The sequence below is a fragment of the Mustelus asterias genome, chromosome 20, assembly GCF_964213995.1.
Source record: "Mustelus asterias chromosome 20, sMusAst1.hap1.1, whole genome shotgun sequence".
Lineage (NCBI taxonomy): Eukaryota > Metazoa > Chordata > Chondrichthyes > Carcharhiniformes > Triakidae > Mustelus > Mustelus asterias.
The window spans coordinates 18,448,021-18,472,575 of NC_135820.1; the positions used below are offsets into that span (position 1 = coordinate 18,448,021).

Sequence of the window (24,555 nt, forward strand, 5' to 3'; positions counted from 1 at the left end):
AGAACAAAGACTATAGAGCAATCTAGCAACACGACTAGAAAATATTCTGAGGCAGGGAACTTTTGATGGCTCTCAGCATTAGAAGATAAATTAATAACAGGCAAACGATGTAGAAGGGAAGCTGTGGACATCAAATATGGTATTTCTCGGTTAGGTCTGTCTTGCTAAAAGTAGGCTGCACTCAACTGAAAGCAAATGCAGCAATGTTCTGCTGGTACCACATAGGAAACTCTCTCAGAAACACAAGGACTAGGAGCAGGAGTAGACCATTCTTTGGCTTGCTCTGCCATTCGGTAAAAGCATGGCTATTTCAACTGTGGCCTCAACTTCACTTTCCCTGTCTGTCCCTTTCCTTCATTCCCTTGTTGGTCAAAAATATATCTAACTCACCCTTGAATATATTCAATGACCCAACCTTCACTGCTCCCTTGAAGATAATTCTATAGACTAACAATCCTTAAAGCAAACTTCTCATTTCAGTCTAAAATCGGGACCCCTCATTTTTAAAGTAGGTCTAGACACTCAGCATCCAGTCTATCAAGTCTCCTCAGGATCTTGTGTTTTAATGAGATCACCTCTCATTCTTCTAAATACCACTTGGTATAAGCCCAACCTGTTCAACCTTTCCTCATCAACCCCTCCATCCCAGGAAGTTGTCAGGTGAATCTTCTATGCACAGCTTTGAATAGAATTATATCCTTTCTTAGGTAAGGAGACCAAAACTATTCACGGTACCATCTACTGTGGTGGGATTTGAACACAGGTTCCCAAAGCTTTACTCTCGGCCTCTGGATTACTAGTCCAGATATGGCCTCAGTAAAGTCATGTACAGCTGTAGCAACTTTTCCCTACTTTCTGTACTTGATTCTCCTTGCAATAAATGCCACCAGACTTCCGAATCACTTGCTGAACCTGCGTACTAATTTCTTATAATTTATGTACCAGGACACCCAGATCCCTCTATTGTAGAGTTTTTCAGTCTGTCTCCATTAAATGCTTTTTTATTCTTCCTATCACAGTGGACCGGTTTACTTTTTCTCACATTATGCTCCATGTGCCAAGTCTTATGTGAAAAAGTCATTAATATGGATCGAAAATATTTGAGGCCCAGCACTGATCCTCCACTAACAGCTTGTCACCTGTAAATGGCTCATTTATGCCTGCCCTCTGCTTCCTGTTAGCTAACCAATCCTCTGTCCATGCTTATATGTTGCCGCTTAGACAAGAGCTCTGATTTTATGAAGTAACCATTGATGTGATATCGGATGCCTATTGGAAATTAAAGGACATAACATCTTCAGGTTCCTTTTATCCACCCTGCCTGTTATTTCCTCAAAGAACTCTAATAAGTTAGCCAAACATGATTTCCCTTTCACAAAACCATGTTGACTTTGTCTGATTGTGTGGTGATTTCCTGAATATCCTACTATTACTCCTTAATAGATTCAAGCATTTTCTCCATGAAAGGCTATCTGGCCTATAGTTTGCTGCTTTCTGCCTCCCTCCTTTCTTGAATAGAGGTGTCATCTTTGCAATGTACCAACCTGCTGTGAACTTTCCAGTATCAAAGGAATTTTGGAAGATCACAACCAATGCACCTACTATCTCTTTTTAAGACCCTAGGATGCAAGCCATTGGGTCCAGAAGGTTGGCAGCCCTTAGTTTTAATAGTTCTGTTCGTGTCTTTACCCTAATGATTATTGTTTGAAGTCCTCCTTCCCTTTTACCTCTTGACGTTCAGGTATTCTCGGGATACTTTTGTGCCTTCCACAGTGAAGACTGACAAAAAAAATACCTGTTACTTCCGTCACTTCCTTGTTTCCCATTATTAATTCCCCACCCTCACCCTCTTGGGGATCAATGCTCACTTTATCTATTCTTTTCCTCTTTAAATATTAGAAAATCTTATTTGATGTTACATTTCTAGCTAGCTTTCTCTCATACTCCAAATTCTGTCTTTTTTGGTCATTCTTAGCAACTTTCTAAAACCTGTCCAAGCTGCTGCTTACTGCTAATCTTTACAGTATTGTATGTTTTTTCATTCCATTTGCTACTATCCTTAACTTCCTTGATTAGCCATGGCTGATGCATCCTTCTCACAAAGTCTTTCCTTCTTTCTCTCGAGCAGCTTTGTGATCCCTGTCAATTATTTTCTATGGCTAGGTTCTATGGAATGTGAGCAAGTGTTGCGATTAAAAGCGAATCTGAGATGAAGGTCAGACTTTTGGATCTTTGCATATTTAGGCTTAAAGATTAAGTAGAAACGATCTGGAGTCACCTTCAATGGTATCTAGAAAGTGTTACTCTATTCTGATAAATCGTGCTAGGTCGTCATAGAAACATAATGTCACATATCAAGATAAGGACAATAAAGAAGCTTGATCAGACTGTGCCCTCAGAAAGGAGCAGATGCCAATTTTAATGTGTTAGAACTAAGTGTTATCATGCTGCAATTGTGGACTTTAGAAGGGTAAATAGAAACATCATAAAACTTAAGTACTCCAGCTTCCAGCCTTGGTTACCCCAAAGGACATGAATTATTCCTTTTTAGTGATGTCTTTCAGATGGGTATTCAAATCGAGCTGCTTATATAATATTGGTGGATGAAAACGGATAATGTTGCCCCTTGGCTTGGGAAGTTAAAAAAATAAAAATGATGTTTAACTGTACTTTAGCTGTGAAAACACTAGTCCTTGTAGCAATTGATATTGGATTTTACTCATGAAAAATTTAGGGAAAATTCTGTATAAGGGCTGTTCTGCGAATAGTTTGCCCGTTGAATGTTATATAGATAATTGTACCCCATGGGATAATGTACATTCAACAAGGAAGTGTGACTGAGAACAGGTTAGGAATTGACCTTGTTAGCACAAGAGGATGTTGGAAAGAATAAAAACTCCAAAATAAAATGGGTCAATGCAAATCATCCTGTTGGATTGCTTCACAAAAGGATTGATTGATTGGAGGTTTTAGAAGAGAGAAGTTTTGTATTACAGTGTACGGAATATGGAAAATCATTTTTTTTCATTTTCTTTGGTATATTTTGAGATATTGTTTGCATGTTAAAGAACAAAGGACAATACTGCCCAGGAACAGGCTTTTCGGGTCACCAAGCCATGGTTTCTATCCCTCTGTTTGCCGACCTGTGTTCATGTGTCCATCAGGATACGCCTTGAACGCTGCTAATGTGTCTGCTTCCACCATCTCCACTGGCAGTGTGTTCCAGGCACCCACCACCCTCTGTGTGAAAAACTTTTCCCGCACGTCTCCTCTAAATTTACTCCCCCTCACCTTAAACTTATGGGTTCTTGTAATTGACCTTTCCCCCCTGGAAAAAAAAGCATCTGACTATCCACCCTATCTATGCCTCTCATAATTATGTAGACCTCTGTCAGGTTGTGAAGTTTTGAATTAAAGAGGAAAATCTGTTAATAGTGTGTAATTTTATTTAGGTTATGGACAAACAGTCAGAGGGCATTAGAACCATAGAAAATTACAGCTCAGAAACAGGCCTTTTGGCCCTTCTTGTCTGTGCCGAACCATTTTATGCCTAGTCCCACTGACCTGCACTTGGACCATATCCCTCCACACCCCTCTCATCCATGAACCCGTCCAAGTTTTTCTTAAATGTTAAAATGTTAAAAGCATTTACCACTTTATCCGGCAGCTCATTCCACACTCCCACCACTCTCTGCGTGAAGAAGCCCCCCCCTAATATTCCCTTTAAACTTTTCTCCTTTCACCCTTAACCCATGCCCTCTGGTTTTTTTCTCCCTCAGCGGAAAAAGCCTGCTTGCATTCACTCTATCTATACCCATCAAAATCTTATACACCTCTATCAAATCTCCCCTCAATCTTCTACGCTCCAGGGAATAAAGTCCCAACCTATTCAATCTCTCTCTGTAACTCAGCTTCTCAAGTCCCGGCAACATCCTTGTGAACCTTCTCTGCACTCTTTCAATCTTATTTACATCCTTCCTGTAACTAGGTGACCAAAACTGTACACAATACTCCAAATTCGGCATCACCAATGCCTTATATAACCTTACCATAACACTCCAACTTTTATACTCGATACTCCGATTTATAAAGGCCAATGTACCAAAGGCACTCTTTACGACCCTATCCACCTGTGACGTCTCTTTTAGGGAAGTCTGTACCTGTATTCCCAGATCCCTCTGTTCAACTGCACTCTTCAGAGTCCTACCATTTACCCTGTACGTTCTTAGAATCATAGTATCATAGAAACCCTACAGTGCAGAAGGAGGCCATTCGGCCCATCGAGTCTGCACCGACCACAATCCCACCCAGGCCCTACCCCCACATATTTACCCGCTAATCCCTCTAACCTACGAATCTCAGGGGCAATTTTAACCTGGCCAATCAACCTAACCCGCACATCTTTGGACTGTGGGAGGAAACCGGAGCACCCGGAGGAAACCCACGCAGACACGAGGAGAATGTGCAAACTCCACACAGACAGTGACCCGAGCCGGGAATCGAACCTGGGACCCTGGAGCTGTGAAGCAGCAGTGCTAACCACTGTGCTACCGTGCCGCCCCTTCTTTGGTTTGTCCCTCCAAAGTGCAATATCTCACACTTGTCTGCGTTAAATTCCATTTGCCATTTTTCAGCCCATTTTTCTAGTTGGTCCAAATCCCTCTGCAAGCTTTGAAAACCTTCCTCACTGTCCACTACACCTCCAACCTTTGTATCATCAGCAAACTTGCTGATCCAATTTACCACATTATCATCCAGATCATTGATATAGATGACAAACAACAATGGACCCAACACCGATTGAGTGTTAGCATTGATTCCTGTAAATACTTGGAATATTTGTAAAGAGATACTGAGATACTTGTAGTACATTGGGTGTTGCTTGAAGAAGGCACAAGAACACCAAATAGAAGCAGGAGTAGGCCACAGGGCCCTTCAAACCTGCCCCTGCCATTCAGTATGATCATGGCTGATCTATGTCAGCCTCAGCTTCTTTTCTGTGCTATTTCCCCATTGCTCTCTATTCCTTGGTCTAACAAATCTTGATCCAACTCCATTTTGAATATTCAGCCTCTACTACCCTTTGGGTCAGAGAATTCCAGAGATTCACCACCCTCTGCGAGAAGAAATTCCTACACATTTCAGTTTTAAATGACTGGCCCTTTATCTTGTAGCCATGACCCCTTGTTTGAGACTGTCCCACTATGAAAACATCTCACCATCTACCCTGTCATTCCCCCTCAGGATCATATAAGTTTAAATAAGGTCACAACCTCACTCTTCTAAACGGTAAGAAATACAGACCCTGACTATTTAGTCTTTCTTGATAGGACAACACTCATCCTAGGAATTAGCCTGGTGAATCTCCTTTGGACTGCCTCCAATGTTACTATATCTTTTTTAAGCTAAGGGGACCGAAACTGTATGCAGTATTCCAGGTGAGGCCTCACCAACAATTGCAACAAAACCTCCCAATTTTTAAACTCCAACCCCTTTGCAATAAAGGCCAAAATGCCATTTGCCTTCTTAACTACTTGTTGGACCTGCCTGCTAGCTTTTTGTGAAATTGTGAGACAGACATTTGTAATGTTGCATTCTGTAAATATATCTAGTAGTAAGTATAAGATTGGTGCATCACCTGTCTTCAGAATGTACTAACATCTTCCTACAAAACAATCAGCATACTCTTGACACAGCACTGATTGTCAGCCTAGATTTTAAGCTCAAATCCTATAACAATCTACAGTCTCCCAATTTAGAGATCAAAGTGTTACCAATGAAGCAAACTGGCACTAGGCATGAAATTAGAGAATGCTGGAATCCCTGATAATCTTGGATTATGGATGGAAGAGCGATGGTGGAATAACCTTTCTCTATTCTCCTCATCTCTTGGTTGTCCGAAAAAGGATGTGTGTTTTAGAAGTGTCTTGAACCTTTTACTATTGCAGCTTTTAATAATAGACAGGAAACAGGCTTTAAATCAGAAGAAAAGATGGTGTTTATTCGTACACCATCACAAAATGTAAAAGCAATGGAAATACTCACTTCCTCCTGCACACAGACACACACACAAAAAGAAATGGATTTTGGAGAATGAAACATGTAGCTAAATTATTATCAGTGTAACAAGGGTAAAATCACACGTTTAAATAGTCCTTTGTGATGAACATGTTGCAGGCATGAATAGATTCTCTCTCATTCTTTGGAGATGAAAATCTCTTATTTTCCAGATGAGGTTATGGCAGAGTTTCTGTAGAGGTGAAAATAAATTTGTCCCTTCCACACTGCCTGGGTTAACTGGTTGTTTCACAACACCAGGTTAAAGTCCAACAGGTTTATTTGGTAGCAAAAGCCACACAAGCTTTCGAGGCTCTGAGCCCCTTCTTCAGGTCTTCTTCCACTCTTCCACTCACCTGAAGAAGGGGCTCAGAGCCTCGAAAGCTTGTGTGGCTTTTGCTACCAAATAAACCTGTTGGACTTTAACCTGGTGTTGTGAAACTTCTTACTGTGTTTACCCCAGTCCAACGCCGGCATCTCCACATCATAACTGGTTGTTTGGCAGGGTGTTGTTCTGATTGGAGGAATGGTACCTCTTGGCCTGATGGTTTCCAGACTGATCTCTCTCCCTGGTTCCTGGAGTAATAAAATTGATTATCTGCAGTCAGTTTCGATCCTGTGACCACATGATCAGTACTTCTATTGTCCACATAAATGATTTGATGTTCGAAGCCATTGATACAGCTTGAGAATTTAATGACGGCTATTCACGCCTGCTTCTGATAAACTGGTTCTCTGCACCTCTCTTTGAGGGTTGAGCTTGCAGACACTGCACCTGTGAGCTGTTGATTTCGTGTTCGGTAAATACACTGACATTGGGCTGTAAATTCCACAAATGGTTTAATCTCCAGCATCCTTATTCAAGGGAGGGCACTCCATCCACTGTCATTTACATTAAGTACTTTCCACACACCTGATGCACTTCTTTGTGTTGAAATGACAAGAAGTCACCTGTCTCCTGGCTGCCATCTTTGCAGCATTGTCCACTTTGTAAAGTCAATTTCAAAAAGTCCATATTGGTGAAGTTGTTATCTTGAAAGTTGGGAATATGCCATTCTTACTCGACGTGACAATAGAATATTTTATTGTACAGTCAGCTATCTTTTTTGACCTTATCTACTCAGTGCATGCATTTAACAACATTATAGATTATTATCAGTAATGCAATTAAATTTAATTGTACAACTTATAAATTTGATAATTTTATTAAATGAGTACATGTAAATATTAACACATGATACAGCATATATATTTTTGAAAATTGTATTTCTAAGTTTGCTTGCGCATGGGAATCATCTTAAATAATAGTGCAAAAAACTTTCTCTTTCCAGAGTAATTTGAGGTAGACCAGTACTTTTCTGTTTTTTGATGGAGTGAGTCCAAACCTCCAATCTTATGCTTAGCTCTAATACGTAGATGATCTGTCAGCTGCGTGTAAGGATTTCCTTACACACTTTCATATGCTCCATTCCGCACTCAAATTCAGTTGTGAGATAGAGCATTCTAACTTGCTCCCTTTCCTCGATGTGCGAATTGAGAAATCCGTGAATGGATTTTTCACTACTGAAGGTGAGTCCACCTTCACCAGTCAATATGTGTGCTGAGATTCATCTAGCTCCACGCACTGTAAGATTGGCCTTACCAGCAATCTTGTAAGTAAGGCCTTGGCATTTGCTCACTTTGCAAGCTTGAAGTAGAGATGGAGTGCATGACGACTATCCTGTGGGACAATAACTATCTTAATCAGATCATTTTTTTTGCTGTGTATTGTGCAAACTTGCTAAGGCTGACATTTTTGGACCGGAAAAGTGCCCATCCATCTCAAATTACTCTGGAAAGGCAAAAGTATCTCCAAAATCTGAACAATGTGTTAAACAAGCTGTTTCATGCTGCTACTATGCAGTGGCTATGTGAATGGTATTTATCACCAACAACAGTACAGTAATGGTCCCAAGTAGCATGCATGTTTTGTGGATATAATGCATGCATTTCATATGGATTAATGAGTTAACAGTTCACTCACCCATTTATGCACTTGCATTAATCTTCGTGATACCCATGAACACAAACAGCTGCCTTCCAAAATGATTTACACCAAAAAATGTGTGTGGATGAGCAGAGAATATGTTGCAGAATACCCCTGAGAATAACTTCCAGTTACAGTACTTGCTTTTGGAACACTCTTCCTCCTTGTTTAAATCCTCATCTTCATATCAAAACACTCTTAGTCCTCGAGGTACCAGTGCGGCTGTATAGTTGCTGAGGTTTGATTAAGTACGCGATTCCTATGCCAGTGCTCCATACACTTAATGGTCAGAGGGGCTGTTGACACTTCAAATTTATTGGCAAACATATCTGGTTGTGTTGTGATCCATTTTAGATCTCTGAGGCCATACACACAGATATCGTGGGCAAAATGTCCTGAAAAGCAAAGACATCCTTTATTAAAGTGCTGACACCACAGCAAGGATGATGATCTGAGACTAGTAGCTCAGCATTGTTTAAACCAATGTGGTATATTAATGCTCTCTGCAGATTTCCTTCATGGGAGAAAGCCTTGCAATAGAGTTCCTTTCCCAAAGTTAAAGTTTAAGTATTCTAAGATGTGGCCACACAAAAACATATACTTTTATAATCTAGATTCAGTGCCGTACTTTATGAAGTACTTCATGCAATATGAAGCCCTGCAGTGAAAGACAACTTAAGTCAGAGAATCTTGTACCGTCTTATTTTGGATTGGATCACAACTTCAGAGCTTATTCTGTAAGTTTAGTTTGCTAACATGAGAAGCACTTGGAAGAAAGGTTGAACAAACTTGGATTGTTTTCATTGAAGCGTCAGAGGATGAGGGGTGGGCCTGATAGAGGTTTACAAGGTTATGGCAGGCTTGGATAGAGTGGATAGTCAGTCTTTTTCCCAGGGTCAAAGGTCAATTACCTGGGGGCATAGGTGAGAGTGGGAAATTTTAAAAGGGATGTAAGGGGCAAGTTTTTCATATAGAGCGTGGTGAATGCCTGGAAAGCACTGCTGGAGGAGGTGGTGGAAGAAATTCTATAGCAATGATCAAGAGGCATCTGGATAGATACATGAATAGGCAGGGAATAGAGAGATATGGACCACTTAGAGGCAAGAAAATATTAAATTAGAGAGGCATTTGTGTCGGCACAGACTTGCTGAGCCGAAGGGCCTTTTCCTGTGCTGTACTGTTCTTCGTTGTTCACTTTCCCATGATGCTCTAGTTGAAATATAAACATGCCTGTCCTTTTACAAATGTTGTCATAACCTGTTTTTTGTACCACTTTGTCTCGTACCCAAAGGGGCAGTGCTTGACCCAAGGATATTAAAGATATAAACAACAGTTTGAAACTAAATGAGAAAGAAATATCTGCTTATGTGCCTTCTGATGTTCAGTGGGTGCACATCATGATAAGAGGCATACATTTGTATTTCTTCAAAGTAGAATAGGAATAAGTAGCTGCTCTTTATTTGTTATTCGATTTCTCTGATATTTAATCTTCAGTTTCACACTAAGGTGGCACAGTGGTTAGCACTGCTACCTCACAGCACTGGAGAACTGTGTTTGATTCCTGGCCTGGGTCACTGTGCGGAGTCTGCACGTTCTTTCTGTATCTGCGTGGGTTTCCTCCGGGTGCTCCGGGTTCCTCCCAGAGTCTGAAAGACGTGCTGGTTAGGTGCATTGGCCATGCTAAATTCTCCCTCAGTGTACCTGAACAGGTGCCGGAGTATGGCGACTAGGGGATTTTTACAGTAACTTCATTGCAGTGTTAATGTAAGCCTACTTGTGCTATTAATAAATAAACTACAAAGTTGCTCTTCCAGTGCATTTCCATTGGCTTAGCAGGTACACTACTTAGGTCCATAAAGTAATTACAGAGTTGTTTCCCAGCGTTGGCCTATGGTATGTTGAGCCAGGGCAGCAGTAGAGTCAAGTTGAAATGCTGTGTCCTTATCTTAGGAGAGAGAGAAATATGTTGGTGCATCTGTTTGGCTGTGACAATGCATAATGAAATAGTCTGCCGATCATGTAGTAGAATGATCTATAAATTAAGGGTTGACCTGGGACTGAATATAGTATTGCCCACTGCTGATGTAAGAAAGCACCTGACCTAGAGCTTAGGTCAGCAGTGTAGAGCTAGGATATGCCATGAAATGGGATCCTTTCCATACTTGTACATTCTATTGTAAATATGTACATAGTTCCTGCAGAGACAGCCTTGAGAATACCAGCAGCCATTTGAAATAAAAATGACCCACACATACATTCTTAAAACAGTAGCTGCAGGAAGGAAATAGTAAGTGGCCATGGATTGGGAATTTAAAGTTGCGGATCATTTTGGCTGAAGTGAGGGTGAAAGCGAGCTCGGGATTAGGGGCCCTGGAACAGCAAATGTAACCACTACTGAATAGCAGCTGGTCTCAGTCAAAAGAAGCCCAAGTAAACAGCTTTCTATACTCCTTTGGTAAACTTGCTGACCAGATAATCCTAATGTAGATGAGGCCTCAGTCACTGTTGATGAAGCATTAACAGCCTTTCTCAGATACTTTAATCTTCAGGCTGAAGAGAATGCACAGCTTGAAAAGAAGACCCCCAGCAAAATAGAGAAAAGACGACACTCAAATATACCACGTGAGGGTGCCAGAGAGACAAGCCAGAATCGCAGCCGATTCATGAAAAGCTGGAGACAGTGACCCCAGCAATGACAAACCTACTCGCGCGCGCGATACACAGCTCGAGAAGACGAGCTGAACAAGACAGTAACCAATTGTAAGGGCAGCGTCCTGTCCTTCAGCATCAGATTCAAACACAGTTCATCCCCTTTCAGCAACACGATGAAATACAGAACACCTTGAGTGACAGAATGACAGAACAAGCTCAATGAACCTCTGCTAAATTACATGAAGACTCGAGATGAAGTATTTCACAACAAAAAGGAAAACCTGTTGAAGGACCTTCGCTGCAAGGATACCCTCTGGTCCAAGTTTGTCCCCTGGGAACATTACAAAGTGAGAGAAAATGAATTTACTACCACTCGAAATAAACAGTTTTCACAGTAGACTCAGGAATGCTCACTATTCTGGGAAGAAGCCGAGAGGAACAACAACGAGACTGAAGGAAACAGTCGCCTGTCTGCAAGAAACAACATTACATTCGCAAAGTGATCTATGAGCAACTGAAGACCAAGAGCATAAAATGGCAGGTGAAGGTTGACATTAGAATCATAGAATCCCCACAGTGCAGAAGGAGGCCATTCGGCCCATCAAGTTGGCACCAACTCTTTGACAGAGAATCCTACCCAAGCTCTCTCCCCTGCCCTGTCCCCGTAACCCCAAACATTTTCCACGGCTTATTCTAACCTCTACTTCTTGGGGTAATTTAGCATGGCCTGCTTATCTTTGCACTGTGGGAGGAAACCGGAGCACCCGGAGGCAACCCACGCACACACGGGGATTACATGCAAGCTCCACACAGTTACCCAAGGCCAGAATTGAACACCAGTCCCTGGTGATATGAGGCGACAGTGCTACTGTGCACCCCCCCCCCCCCCCCCAAAATATATCTCATCTGCCAGTCTAACTTGTGCACAATTTCTCCCCATTGGAGAATTGAACCCCAGTCTCCTGGGTGATAGGCAGGAATACTAATCACTATGCCAACGAGGTACTCCTATTCTCATTAAAGAACGTGAGTTCTTGCAAAACCAACTGGCAGATGAGTATTCACATAATGTGCCATTGAAAGTTGCTTAGAGGAATGATGCTTTGCTAAGGAAGATTTGATCATTGGAGAGAACATTTCTTAGGACAGAAACCGGCCCCCTGTCATATTCCAGCTGGAATGGCCCAAAGGCTTAGCCACAAACTCACATTTGTTTATACCTGCCTTCCTGTTCACCAAGCAGGTCTGTTCTCCTTTTCAAGAGCCAGACCACCCCACAGAGAGGAGGTTACCACAGCACTCCCAGCCAGAGCCAGAATGACTTCCAGCTGAGCCTCTGCCTTTACCAAAGCACTGCCACAGCAACCCGATTGACCAAGCGTGGTGTAACACTCACCAATGGAAAAAGCACATTGACCATGCCTGCACCTGGCTCCAACCAGCGATCTACCACGAAGATCAATAGCTCCCAGATCCCACCCATCAGAGGGCAAATGAGATGTGGCAAGAGTGTAAAACCTCCTGAGCTCCTCAAACCCTGATCTCAAAGACTTGAAGGGGAAACATGGGGTTGATGCACTCTGTTAATACATGCTGTTAATATTGTAATGTTAATCATGAAGTCATTTAGTTATAGTTATAGTTGCAACATGGAAGTTGAGTCCTCTGCCTTGTGACGAGACTTGAATCAAACTGTAAGTAATGATTGTCATTCTAGAACCAGGGACTAAAGACTTGGGGGAAGGTACATAAAGGACTTGGGGGAAGGTACATAAAAGGAGGGGAGAAATTTGGATTATTTTTGAAAAAAAAAAGAATTTTGCTTTGTAGGCTTCAGTTTCCTGACAAGTGAGTGACTACGGACATTGACTTTAGTAAATTCATGAAATAAAATGGCAGAATAAACACCGTCAAGGGGAAGGTAGGGAGGAGGGGAGGGAAACCTGTTGAGTGAATATCTAATCTTTTCTCTAGGCACCAAAATTGGCAGCTTGATGTCTAATGGAAATCTAATTGTGAATCTTACTGTAATAGCTCAGGAAGCCTGACTGGAAAGGAACATTGTTTATTGCAGAATGCAAAGTAAAACCACTAGCGTGGAATATATACACATTCGTCCCTGCCTGGGACAAGTAGTTCAGCAGGCCCAGGCCTGGGTCTGCCTTAGGAAAGGCTTAGATAATGAGTTCCAGCTGGGCAGGCCATTGCCTGTTAACAGAGGAACTCGTACTGACCGAGCTCCACAGGGAGATCAATCAGTGATTACCCATGGATCTTGTGGGGGTTATCACAAACCATATTTCTTCTATTGAAGAAGCAGCTTTTTGATTTTTTGTTGGTGCATTTTAGTTGTTAAATTACAATTCAGCGAAGATGGGGGGCTTAAAAAACTGTGCTTGGTATTTTTTTATAAACAAGCACACCAAACTAATTTACCACCACATCCCCATGCGCATACACACACACCCCCCCGCCCCACACAACCCCCTCCCCACACAACCCCCTCCCCCACACACATGCAATAAAATAGGATTAAGTGTTCTCTGCTGCTTACCATAACAGTCATCAAGTGAAGGTCCTGCAATAGGTGCCCATTTTACTGCCCGTATATTGCCTTCCCATGAAACATTTGGAGTTCTGCCAGGCGCACCTGGAAAGAGAAATTAATATTGAAGGATTTTGTTATACATCATCTCATATAAGAATACTTTTAAAATATATTTGCTTCAACACTGGTTAGCACGGCTGCCTCACAGTGCCTGGGTCCCTGTATCAATTCCCGGCTTGGGTCACTGTCTGTGCAGAGTCTGCACATTCCCCCTGTGTCTGCGTGGGTTTCCTTCGGGTGCTCTGGTTTCCTCCCACACTCCAAAGATGTGCATGTTAGGTGGATTGGTCATGCTAAATTGCCTCTTAGTGTCAAGGGCATTAGCAGGGTAAATGCGTGAGGTTAAGGAGATAGAGCCTCGGTGCATGCTCGATGGGCTGAATGGCCTACTTCTGCACTGTAGAGGTTCTATAATTCTGTGAACAACATGGAAATACATTGTGGGGTAGTGGAGGGGTGTGGATTGTATAAATTGAGGTTAAATGTTTATAGATGGGGTCAGTCATTAGATAAATACTAGATGCATGCATGTTTAAAGAGACACTTATTGACACTGGTTGGTGGGGCGGGGGAGTGGTTGTAGAGTTAGAAGTTGTACATTTGTAATGTCATTTTTTTGAATACATATTAAACTATGTGAAGATTGACTTCTGGCTTCCTTTACCAACTGGCTGCACAATGTTTAGTGAAGAGCAGAGGATAGTTGTCTAAAGGTAAAGGATGGAAACTAAGAATTTTTTTTAAGACAAAAGATTACAATTTGTCAGGGTATGATTACCCACTGAAGTTCTCAGAGTCTGAATCTTATGGCCAGTGGAAAAATGAAGTTGATATGTGGACATGGGTGAAGTCTCTACCACAGTGGAAAGGTATGGATTGGCATTGTCATCTACCAACAAAAGTAAATTCAGAAGCCAAAGGCCCATTGGTTGGTTACTGAGAAAAGGTTGCTGCTTCTGTTAGGTTTCATAGATTAAATTTACTAAAAAGATCTGTTGAATGCCTACCTGATAGATTTCAAAAGACGCAAAGCCATTCCATGAAGGGGTATATAATATGCGTCAACAGACTGTATAAAGGATTGCTGAAATTCAATTTGGAGATTCCTTGTTCAGTGCTCACATTATTGGACTGTGCTAAGGTGTCAAATATTGAGAGGCTTCTGGTCTCAATGGACGCTTGGTTCTTGGAAAGAGACTAAGGAGAAAGTGCATGCAGCCTTGACTACTTTTTCATGACTTTTTCCCTTTCAGTAGCCTTGATGGCACAATTGGGACATTCCACAGTGATTGTGGCATTTCAAGTCCAGCTACTGGTCGCCGGTACCAGTTAAAAGGAAAGAGTTACAGAAGGAACAAGAATGACAATACTTATAGCAGAATTTTATATCACAATAGGTGACAGGATTTGAGCAGCAGTCTTGTAGGTGAATGAACCCCAGGAATGCATGGGGAACAGTCAACAATTGTGACTGAAATATATCATTGTGTGATGAACCTCCCAACAAGACGTAGAGAATTTAGAGGCTGAAGGAATTGCACTAATCACAAGAAGCATTAGTCTGGCGATGTGTATTTGTTGCAGATTCATTTAAATGTGCTGTGTTAGATAGTGTTGCATTTTGACAGTATGTGTGGAACAGATTGGCTGAAATGTTAGCTAGATTTACTCAATGATGAGGGAGTTTTACTTGTTTCAAGTTTGGACATGACAACACAATAAGGTCTCTGTAAAGTTTGGTGATTCTTTGCAAAATAGCCAGAGTAAGCCACTGTATTATTACTTGTGTACTCTCCAAAAAACACCTTTGCTGTTAAGTAAGCCTTCTGTAAGAACGGCATGAATGAAACTGGCCATGGAGCATGATAAAGCAATTGTTTTTGAAAAGTCAATGAATTTGTAGTTTACCCAATCAGGGTATGATTGCATGCCTTTAACAAAATCTGTTGTTTCTAGTCAGAATGTTAGAAAAGTGTTAATGGCATCAGCTGGTATAAAGTTGCACAGACCATTTGCTCACCCTTGTCAAAGATTAAAAATGCTACCGAAGGATGAGGGTGCATTTAATGAGGTATACAAGGCTTATCAAAATTCATGCAAATAAGAAATACATGAAAGGTAGCCAACACACCATCACATCCTATTGTATGCCTTTCATTGGCACATAGTTTTAATGAGATAATTGCCGTAAATCTAAAATCATGGGACAAAGGCAAAGATATTTACACTTAGCGACCAGATTTAATCTTTCCATGGTAACATGGTAAGGACGAAAGGGTGATTGTAGATAGAGTCGTGGTGAAATGGACAGGGACTGGACTTGGAGCACTGGCTAAGTTCTTATCTGATGATGGAAGGGAATTTGCTAATGATGAGTTTAGAGATGTGCAAAGGTGTGAAAGTTCTTTTAGTCGTGGAAGCTGTGAAAGGAATCATGTGGTTGTAGATGAAATGCTGTATCAAACCTTAGCAGATCAAACTTCAAGTTCATGACTGCACTGGCCTGGGCAGTTCATGCAAATAATTTGATTCAGGTGATTGGGAGGTGGGGGAAGGGGGTAATCATCCCTATAAATTGGTCTATAGAGGAATCGCAAATTACCTTTTGTGCAAGACCAGAGGCACTACAGTTTGTTCCATTTTACCTGCATGTTTGAATGCTTTACATGCAGGGAAAAAGACTCTCTTCACAGCAGAGGACTTGGAGAAAAATTGGAGAGCTCTAATTTATAAGACTGTCTGAGTTTTTAATTCTGTGGATATTGTGTATTATAAAACAGAGGGCTGTAAGGAATGGAAAGGCCCTGGTAAGGCAATAGGGCATGAAGACTGTGGTTTTCCAACATGATAATTAAACTATACAGGCTCGTTCCTCACAGTTAGTTAGAATTGATTACAAGTTTCAGAATCTGAGCAATTGATGGAAGGTGATGAGGCAGCTTGTACCTCACATTTTCATGTATTTTATGATGATTATTCTGAAAAATAGATGATGCTGATAGGGGATGTTATTATGATACACAGGACAGTTCTATCACAGTCAAAGACCAATCGCCTAAAGTGGGTATTCAGGTGACATGTTATGGAGGAGCAGTGCTCCGCAAGCTTGTGATACCAAATAAACCTGTTGGACTTTAAGCTGGTGTTGCGAGACTTCTTCATGATCCAGAAGGGTCCAGTGAATGGGGTGATGTAACGATTGTGAGACACACAGGAAAGGTTACTGACAAATTTAAATATTGGTTTAATGTTCAAGATGATGGCCAAATAGACTGGCAGAGTGCGGTAAAAGAATGGAAAATAAGAAAGCACGGTTCCAATTCTAATAGTGGATCTTCGAAAATGGTCATGTATTGGAGAGACTGCGATCACATTGTTATGCACTCGGACAAAATGCTGGTTTTAATGTATTGGAACAAAGAACGACGATGCAGCTCCTTAAAGTCAAAGATGTTTTAAGGCAAAAGAAAATGTTTAAAAATTAAATATGGGGAAATATATACACTGTTTCCGACCTTGGGGGATCCAAAAGACATGAGATTACTCTTTTTCTTTAGTGACACTTCTCATGCCAATCTTCCAGATGGATATTTGAGTACAGTTGGTTTTATAATATTTTTGGTAGGTGAAAATTGGAAATGTTGCCCTTTAGCCTGGAAAGCTAAGAAAATGAAATGGGTTGTTTAGCAGCAGAAACACTGGCTCTTGTGGAAACAGTGAATGTAAGATTTTATTTGTCATATTTTAGGGGAAATTCTATACAAGGTACTGAAAACAGTCTGCCTGTTTGTTGAATGTTGCATAAATAATTGTTTCTTGTAGGGCAGTGTTCATTCACAAAATGTGTGAGACAAGTGTGAGACTGAGTCTGCTAACGAGAAATAAAAAAGGAAATCCCAAGATCAGACAGATTGATGCATCACAAAAGGAAGGCTTGTCCGAAAAGATTATTGAGGTTCGAGAATTGGGGCATTTTGTAATGTGATGCTTTATAGAGAATCTGGAAGAATAATGTTGTTCTTCTTTGATTTGTTTTGAAATATTGTTTGTGAATATTATGTTTTATTTAGAGAAAAAAAGAGAGCCTGTTATTCAGATTAAAATCAAGTGTCTATAGGCGGGGGCACTCATTGGATAATTACTTGTCCATATATAATAAAATGTGCAGGTTAGGGGGATTGGCTATGGTAAATTGCCCCTTAGTGTCCAAAGATGTGTAGGTTAGGCAGATTGACTATGGTAAATGCGCTGGGTTACGGGCATAGGGTGGTCTAGGCCTAGGTAAGATGCATTTTTGGGAGTTGGTTCAGACTCAATGGGCCCGATGGCCTCTTTCTGCACAGGAGAGTGCATAATCTTTGCACTTTTGGGCTAGATATCCATTATATACTGAAAGAACAGCACTATCAGTACAGCATCCTTTGATACACTACTTATCTAAATTAAGGCAGTTGGTTTATCTCAGAATTTACTTTTGGGACAGATTTGAGCTTGAGTATCTTTCCAAAATGATGTTCTACATTTGACAACGAAACAGGCCTTGACCTTTTCAGATTTTGCTGATAATTCCAGCGGACGGTCCTGATATCTCAGCAAATTATGGGTTTTTCATGTGGTTTTTCACTGATGCCATAATTTCTTGGGACTTTAATAGCAAGAGCGATGGCATACTCTATTATTTCACAGTGACTATTGCACTGAGTCCCAGCTAATTGCATTCTCCATGGGTTGCTTTTAAAAATGATAATTACATAATTCCCTCAAAGGCCAACCACGTTATTGAAAACAGTAACTTGTGCTAGTGACCACCATTTTGGTTTCAGAATTAGTCTCAAATTTGCCATTAGAGATGTTAAACCAATTACTGGGAGGTGCACTTGAATTCGAATTGCGCTCCTAATTTGGCCATGCTTATTTAGGATTTATGATCTCACAACATCCTGGGATGGAACTACAAAGTGCAAATGTCAGGAATGTTACATAACACAACTATATCTTAATTTAGAAGGACTCCTGTTTTCTTACTGTTTTGTAAACAGTAAATAGAATTCCCATTGAACAGGAACACAATTGTCTTGAAATAAACCTGACCTATGTAAATGGCTTCTTTGATTAAAGTTCTAACTAACACTGCTTTAAAGTTCCTTGAATCACCATTCCAACTCTGTGACATATGATCATGAATTTCTCAGGAAATCTTGGCTTTGGATCAGAGTAGGAGCTTCTGGGTGAACAACGCTCAGACTTGTGACAATCCATGCAGAATGTTCACAGTAACTTGATTGCAATGTTGTTGTAAACCTACTTGTGACTAAAAAATGAACTTTAACTTTAGTCACTGCAGCAGGTCCCGAGCCAGAATATTAAAGTTTTCAGTTTGCTCTGGCTGAGAAAGTCCCAAGTGAAAATGCTGGTAAATCTCAGCAGGTCTGGCAACATCTGTGGAGAGAAGCAGATTTAACATTTTGAGTCCATATGACTCTTCAGAGGCCTAAAGAAGTCATATGGATCCGAAACATTAACTCTGTTTCACTCTCCACAGATGTTGCCAGACTTGCTGAGATTTACCAGCATTTTCTGTTTTCTTTCAGATTTCTAGCATCCACAGTATTTTGCTTTGCTACAAATTACTCCAGATTGGTCTATCAGAAAGGAAAAATGTAGGAAATAAAACTATTTCTTGTATTCGCTCAGTTGAGGGTGAATGATACTGAAAAAGGTGTATCTGTCTACCTTGAGCACCTGGTGTGCATGTGGTTTAGTTTGTTACAGGGTAGTGATGTGTGTACAGAGTAAAACCACAATGGTCAGCATTATACCTGCAGTCCAAATTTGAAAGTACATTTCTGTTTACCTGTTGGGCATTCTTGTTTCCGACATCTTGGCTCTTTCTGACACTGTCAGCTAATTTGTATCATTTTGTCCCATGAACAAATTGCCTATTGGGACTGTCCCCATTACGCAGAGCAGAAAACAGACTTTGTTAGCTCTCACCCTCTGAGTACATAGCTGGACACACAACCCTCAATGACTGGTTTATGTTCATGAGGCCTGAAACCTGAGAAGTGTTTGTTTCTTAAAAATACCCCATCACTTTTAGCTCCATTACCCACAAACCTTTCACTTGATGCGATTAGTCAAGTTGACCTTTTCAAGCTTACCATCTAAGTGATTCAGTGTCACCCAGTAATGTTCATCTGGACTGTATGTATCCCGGGACCACTCGAGAAGTGCTTTGGCACGTACATCTTCCAGTACAAATTGCACAAACTTTTTTGTGAGTGTGTAGTATGCTGTTCCAAAATAAATCGCGAGCTGCAGTGGTGGTGCACTTTTCTTCTGGTTAAGTCGATAAACGTAACCGTTACCATTATTGACCCCCTCTTTATAACTGTACTCTGTCCTGTATTTCATATTTTGTGGTTGTTGTGTTCCTGGTGTGATATTTTTACCATCCCATTTTCTTTTTATATGCCAAATGATTTCCCGGTTAGTTTTGATTGGGAAATCTTGTCCACAGAGGTTGATGACATACATCCAGTCATGTTCTAACTTTACAAGATCTTTCATACAATTTATATCTGCTTGTAGACGTGAAAATCCACCATAAACGACATGTTCTAATTTTGAAGCTATAAAAATGTTTTTAAAGCAGTCAGTCAAGCTCTTTATTTTTCTCTTGTAATCTTCGGATGACTTTTGGTCAACGTGAATGCAGTACACATTCTGTGGATTGTAAATTGCTCGCAAAAGTTTCACAAACATTTCAAACTCTTTGTGAATTGTGATAATATAAGCTAGGGGATGGCTGGCTTCTTCTTGTGACAGCGAACTTGTTATGAAGTGATGTTCTTGTATGATTTTGGAGCAGTTATCTAGATCTTGAATGTGAAGTGGTTCCGGCTTCCATTGCCTTTCGCAATTGTCTCCAAGTTGGTATCCTTCCTTTTCACCATTTAAAATTGCAGGACAGTACGCACTGAAATTACACGGAAACCCACTGTTGCTGTTTCTTTGCACAGTCGGATTCTTGAAGTAAAGCAGAAATATGGTGGCTGCAACAAACGTGAACCCTCCTATTATACCAGTTGACCCGAAGAAGTACTTTCTCACTCTAAGTTTGATCATGTTAGAGTTTTAACCTTCTGTCACAGACCATGTCGCAGCTGAGGTGTCAGCTTATTAGGATATCTGCAAAGAATAGTAGCAGAGTTAATGACTTGTTTAAAGAATTAATATTTTAGACATTGAATTAGATGTAAAAAGTTGGTTACAGATTATCTGAATAATCTTGTGTTGAATTATCTGATCTCTTGGTAAGGGTAGTTTTCAGCTATTGCAGTTACTCTTCAAGTTAAGGAGATTCGGTGATCTATATTTGAAAATGGACTCTGATATAGGGTGAAAAGAAGATTTGACTCTGTTGTGGCCCCCTCCTCTCTGGCTAAATAAATTAATGACTTAATCTTCATGAAAAGACAGTAGAAAATTGAGGGGTTTGAAAAAGATCAGTTATTTCCTCTAGTTAGTTATAACCATTTAAATGTATTAATATTCAATATTAAAATATTTAATATAAATTTAGCAAGATTTAAACTCCCCGTGACATTCAATGGCATCACCATCACTGAATCTCCCAGTACCAACATCCTGAGTGTTACCATTGACCAGGAACTGAACTGGATGAGTCATATAAATACTGTGGCTACCAGAGCAGGTCAGAGGCTAGGTAGGAATCCTGCAGTGAGTAACTCACCTCCTAACTCCTCAAAGCCTGTCCACCACCTACAAGGCACAAGTCAGAAGTGCGATGGAATACTTTCCACTTGCCTGGATGATTGTAGTTCCAATAACACTCAAGAAGCTCAGCACCATCCAGGACAAAGCAGCCCACTCAATTGGCACCCATCCATAAACATTCACTCCTTTCACCATCGACGCAAAGTGGCAGCAGTTTGTAGCATCTATAAGATGCACTACAGGAACTCAAGAAGGCTTGTTAGACAGCACTTCCAAACTCATGATTGCAGCTATCTCAAAGGACAAGGGCAGCAGATACCTATGAACACACCACCTCGAGGTTTCCCTCCAAACCTCTCACTGGTCTCAAACCTGACTTGGAAATATATCGTTGTTCATTCATTGTTGCTGGGCCAAAATTCCAGAGCTCCTTCCTGACAGTACTGAGGGTATACATACACCACATGGACTGCAGTGGTTCAATGAAGAGGCTTACCACTACCTTCTCAGGGACAATTAGGGATGGGCAATAAATGCTGGCCTAACAAGTGATGCACAAATCCTGTGAAGGAAAATAAATTCCAGTAAATTAAACTTATTGTCTCTATATTAGTGAAGAGGTCAACTTTTGTTGTAAAAAAGCTAACTATTCGAATGCAGGAGGCCCTTCCAGCCTGGTTTTAGTGCTAAGTGAGGCGTTAATTGCTGGTATCTAGTGCCATAGCGAGGAGATATTTTTGGGAGATTTAGTGCTGTGGTGAGGGTTTCTTTGGGAGGGAGGGCAGACCGATTGCTGTGGTTTTTATGATTCCATGTAACCTTTCTCTTACTGTCATAATAAAACTTTCTGTAACATTAGCCACATGATGCTTGCTCAATTTGGAATGTTTAGCTCAGCCCTTTAAATAGGACCTTCAATAGCAGCCATAGAAACCGAGACAATTGAAGGAACTATCACTTGCGCAACAGTTGAAACAACCCATATTGAATGTGCGAATAGGAAGTGAAGCCACTTGGGAAGAATGTATCAGTTTTGCTGAAAGAATGTTACAGATTGTAGTTTTGTCCCAATAAGGCCTCATTTTAGAAATAAAGGCAGTTCAGTCATGATGGATAAAATCCTCTGACTTGGCACTGTGGCTAATACTGCTGCCTCACAGCGCCAGGGACCCAGGTCCAATTCCAGCCTTGAGTGACTGTGCGGAGTGTGCACGTTCTCCCCGTGTCTGCGTGGGCTTCCTCCGAGTGCTCCGGTTTCCTCCCACACTCCAAAGATATGCAGGTTAGGTTGATTGGCCATGATAAATTGCCCCTTAGTGTCAGGGGGATTCGCTAGGGTAAATACCTGGAGTTATGGGGATAGGGCCTGAGTGGGATTGTTGTTGGTTCAGGCTCAATAGGCTGAATGGCCTCCTTCTGCACTGTAGGGCTTCTATGATTCTAAGTTATCTATTACGTGGAGAAGACAGAGAATAATTTTTCAAGTGCAGGAAAAATGGATGTGCATTGAATAGGGATTAAAAATATGTAGTCTTTGCTCTGTTGAGAAATGCTTTGACATAATAACATAAGATATAGGAGCAGAAGTAGGCCATACAACCCCTGCTCTGCCATTCAATGAGACCATACCTGATGGCTGATTTTTAACTTCACTTTCCCATCCTATTTCCTCATGCCTTGATTCCCTTAGAGTTCAAAAATCCTTTCGATCTGAGTCTTAAATATAATTGATGATTGGGCATCAGCACAGCCTTTACTGCTCTTTAGAAATAAGTGCAGTTATTATATTTGTCCAAATCTTTACATGAATCTGATGTCTTCCTTCCTGTTCTGCTCCGGTTTCCTCGCAAACCTGCTGAGGTGGTTAATATACCCATCACTGCCTTGCTTTCCCACAGTTACTTTGGAAAAGGGACAATGGTGTGGCAGTTTCCTTCTGAAATGTTTTGGGCATTTCACAGGATCCCTCCAGTGCAGAAAGAGGCCATTCGGCCCATCGGGTCAGCACTGACTCTTCGACAGAGCATCTTACCCAGGCCCACTCCATCTCTACTACGCCCCTAAATTACACATTTTTGGGGCACCAAGGGACAATCACGTCTTTGGACTGTGGGAGGAAACCCGCGCAGACACGAGGAGAAGGTGCAAACTCCACAATCACCCAATGTTGGAATTGAACCTGGGTCCCTGGCGCAGTGAGGCAGCAGTGCTAACCACTGTGCCACCCCAACTCTCTCTTAAACCGGAGATGCTGACCCTAGGAGTATGTGTTCATGGAATCTAGCTGCCATCTAATACCTCACTCAAGTAGCTGCACACTGGTTTGGCAGACAGTGAAAGTGCCACAGCCTGTGTGCCTTGACTCAGTGTCATCATTCAATGTGCAGTCACTCACTTTCCAGGGAGAAACTCTGATAACAATCTGGAGGAGCAACTCCAGTGACTCAGAAGTGAATGTTACTTTTTCATACAATTTAAAAATAAATTTTTGGAATATTTTATTAGACACTGAGGAGGCAATCCAGGGGAAATGCAACCTGTTTGGATGAGTTTGTGTTGGTGACATGGGATAGTTAAATTGAAACATACAGCCTCCTCTCACAAGCATGCTCACTCACTCCTCCGAGTAAGTATCCTCTGATGACGAAGTTCATAGTTTTGGTATAAGGATGCCTTTATAACTAGGAAATGCTGAATATTTTATTTCAACTGTTTTGTTGAATTGAGTATTTTTTAAGAAGTTGTCCTAAAGTCACATCTTTGTTTAAACGTACAACTGAAATGTACTATAGTCCTAAAATACAGCAATTGCAATTAGCACAAGTGTTTGTACTTCACTTGTACATTACTAATGGCTAACAGGGGAGGTGGTGGCATAGTGATATTGTCACTGGGCTAGTAATCCAGAGACCCCGGGTTCGAATCCCACCATGGCAGATGGTGAAATTTGAATTCAACAAAAATCTCAAATTTTTAATTAAAAATCTAATGACGACCATGAAACCATTATCAATTGTTGTACAAACCCATCTGGTTTACAATATCCTTCAGGGAAAACAAATTGTCATCCTTACCCGGTCTGGCCTACATGTGACTCCAGACCCACAGCAATGCCCTCTGGAATGGCCTAGCAAGCCACTCAGTTCAAATACAACTAGGAATGGACAATAAATGCTGACAGTGATGCCCACACCTTGAACTAATTTTTAAAAGTACATGAAATATTGCTGACTGAGCAGGTCCCTTTCTTTACATTCCCAGAAAAATGAAACTGTTCTGTCACTATAGCAATTTTACACCCAGAAAGCATTTCTTAAGACTTAGAATCATAATATCTTACAGTGCAGAAGGAGGCCATTCGGCCCATCAATTTGCCTACTTCTGCTCCTAATTCTGATGTTCCTATGGACATTCCTACTTTAAGGAACAAAGCCTAAAAAAAAGAGTTCTCTCTCATTCCACCTATTTCATA

At 41.0% G+C, this 24,555-nt stretch overlaps 2 protein-coding genes across 4 annotated transcripts in view; one reads left to right on the top strand and one right to left on the bottom strand.

Moving 5' to 3' along the window:
• gcnt7 (glucosaminyl (N-acetyl) transferase family member 7) overlaps positions 1-24,555 on the bottom strand; it is a 420,025-nt gene that overhangs the window by 387,356 nt on the left and 8,114 nt on the right. For 2 of the 3 annotated variants that reach the window (XM_078236306.1, XM_078236307.1), the window contains 3 exons: positions 19,505-20,534; positions 13,290-13,385; positions 5,975-8,478 (listed from right to left, as the gene is read on the bottom strand). In XM_078236306.1, coding sequence (XP_078092432.1) covers positions 8,282-8,478; positions 13,290-13,385; positions 19,505-20,471 — 1,260 coding nt within the window. In that variant the 5' untranslated portion in view covers positions 20,472-20,534 and the 3' untranslated portion in view covers positions 5,975-8,281. Of the gene's footprint in view, positions 1-5,974; positions 8,479-13,289; positions 13,386-19,504; positions 20,535-24,555 lie in introns of those variants that run through there. The other variant, XR_013500278.1, reaches the window with a different exon arrangement.
• The window catches only part of rtf2 (replication termination factor 2), a 166,301-nt gene that overhangs the window by 35,325 nt on the left and 106,421 nt on the right, over positions 1-24,555 (top strand). The gene's annotated exons all lie outside the window — the stretch shown is intronic.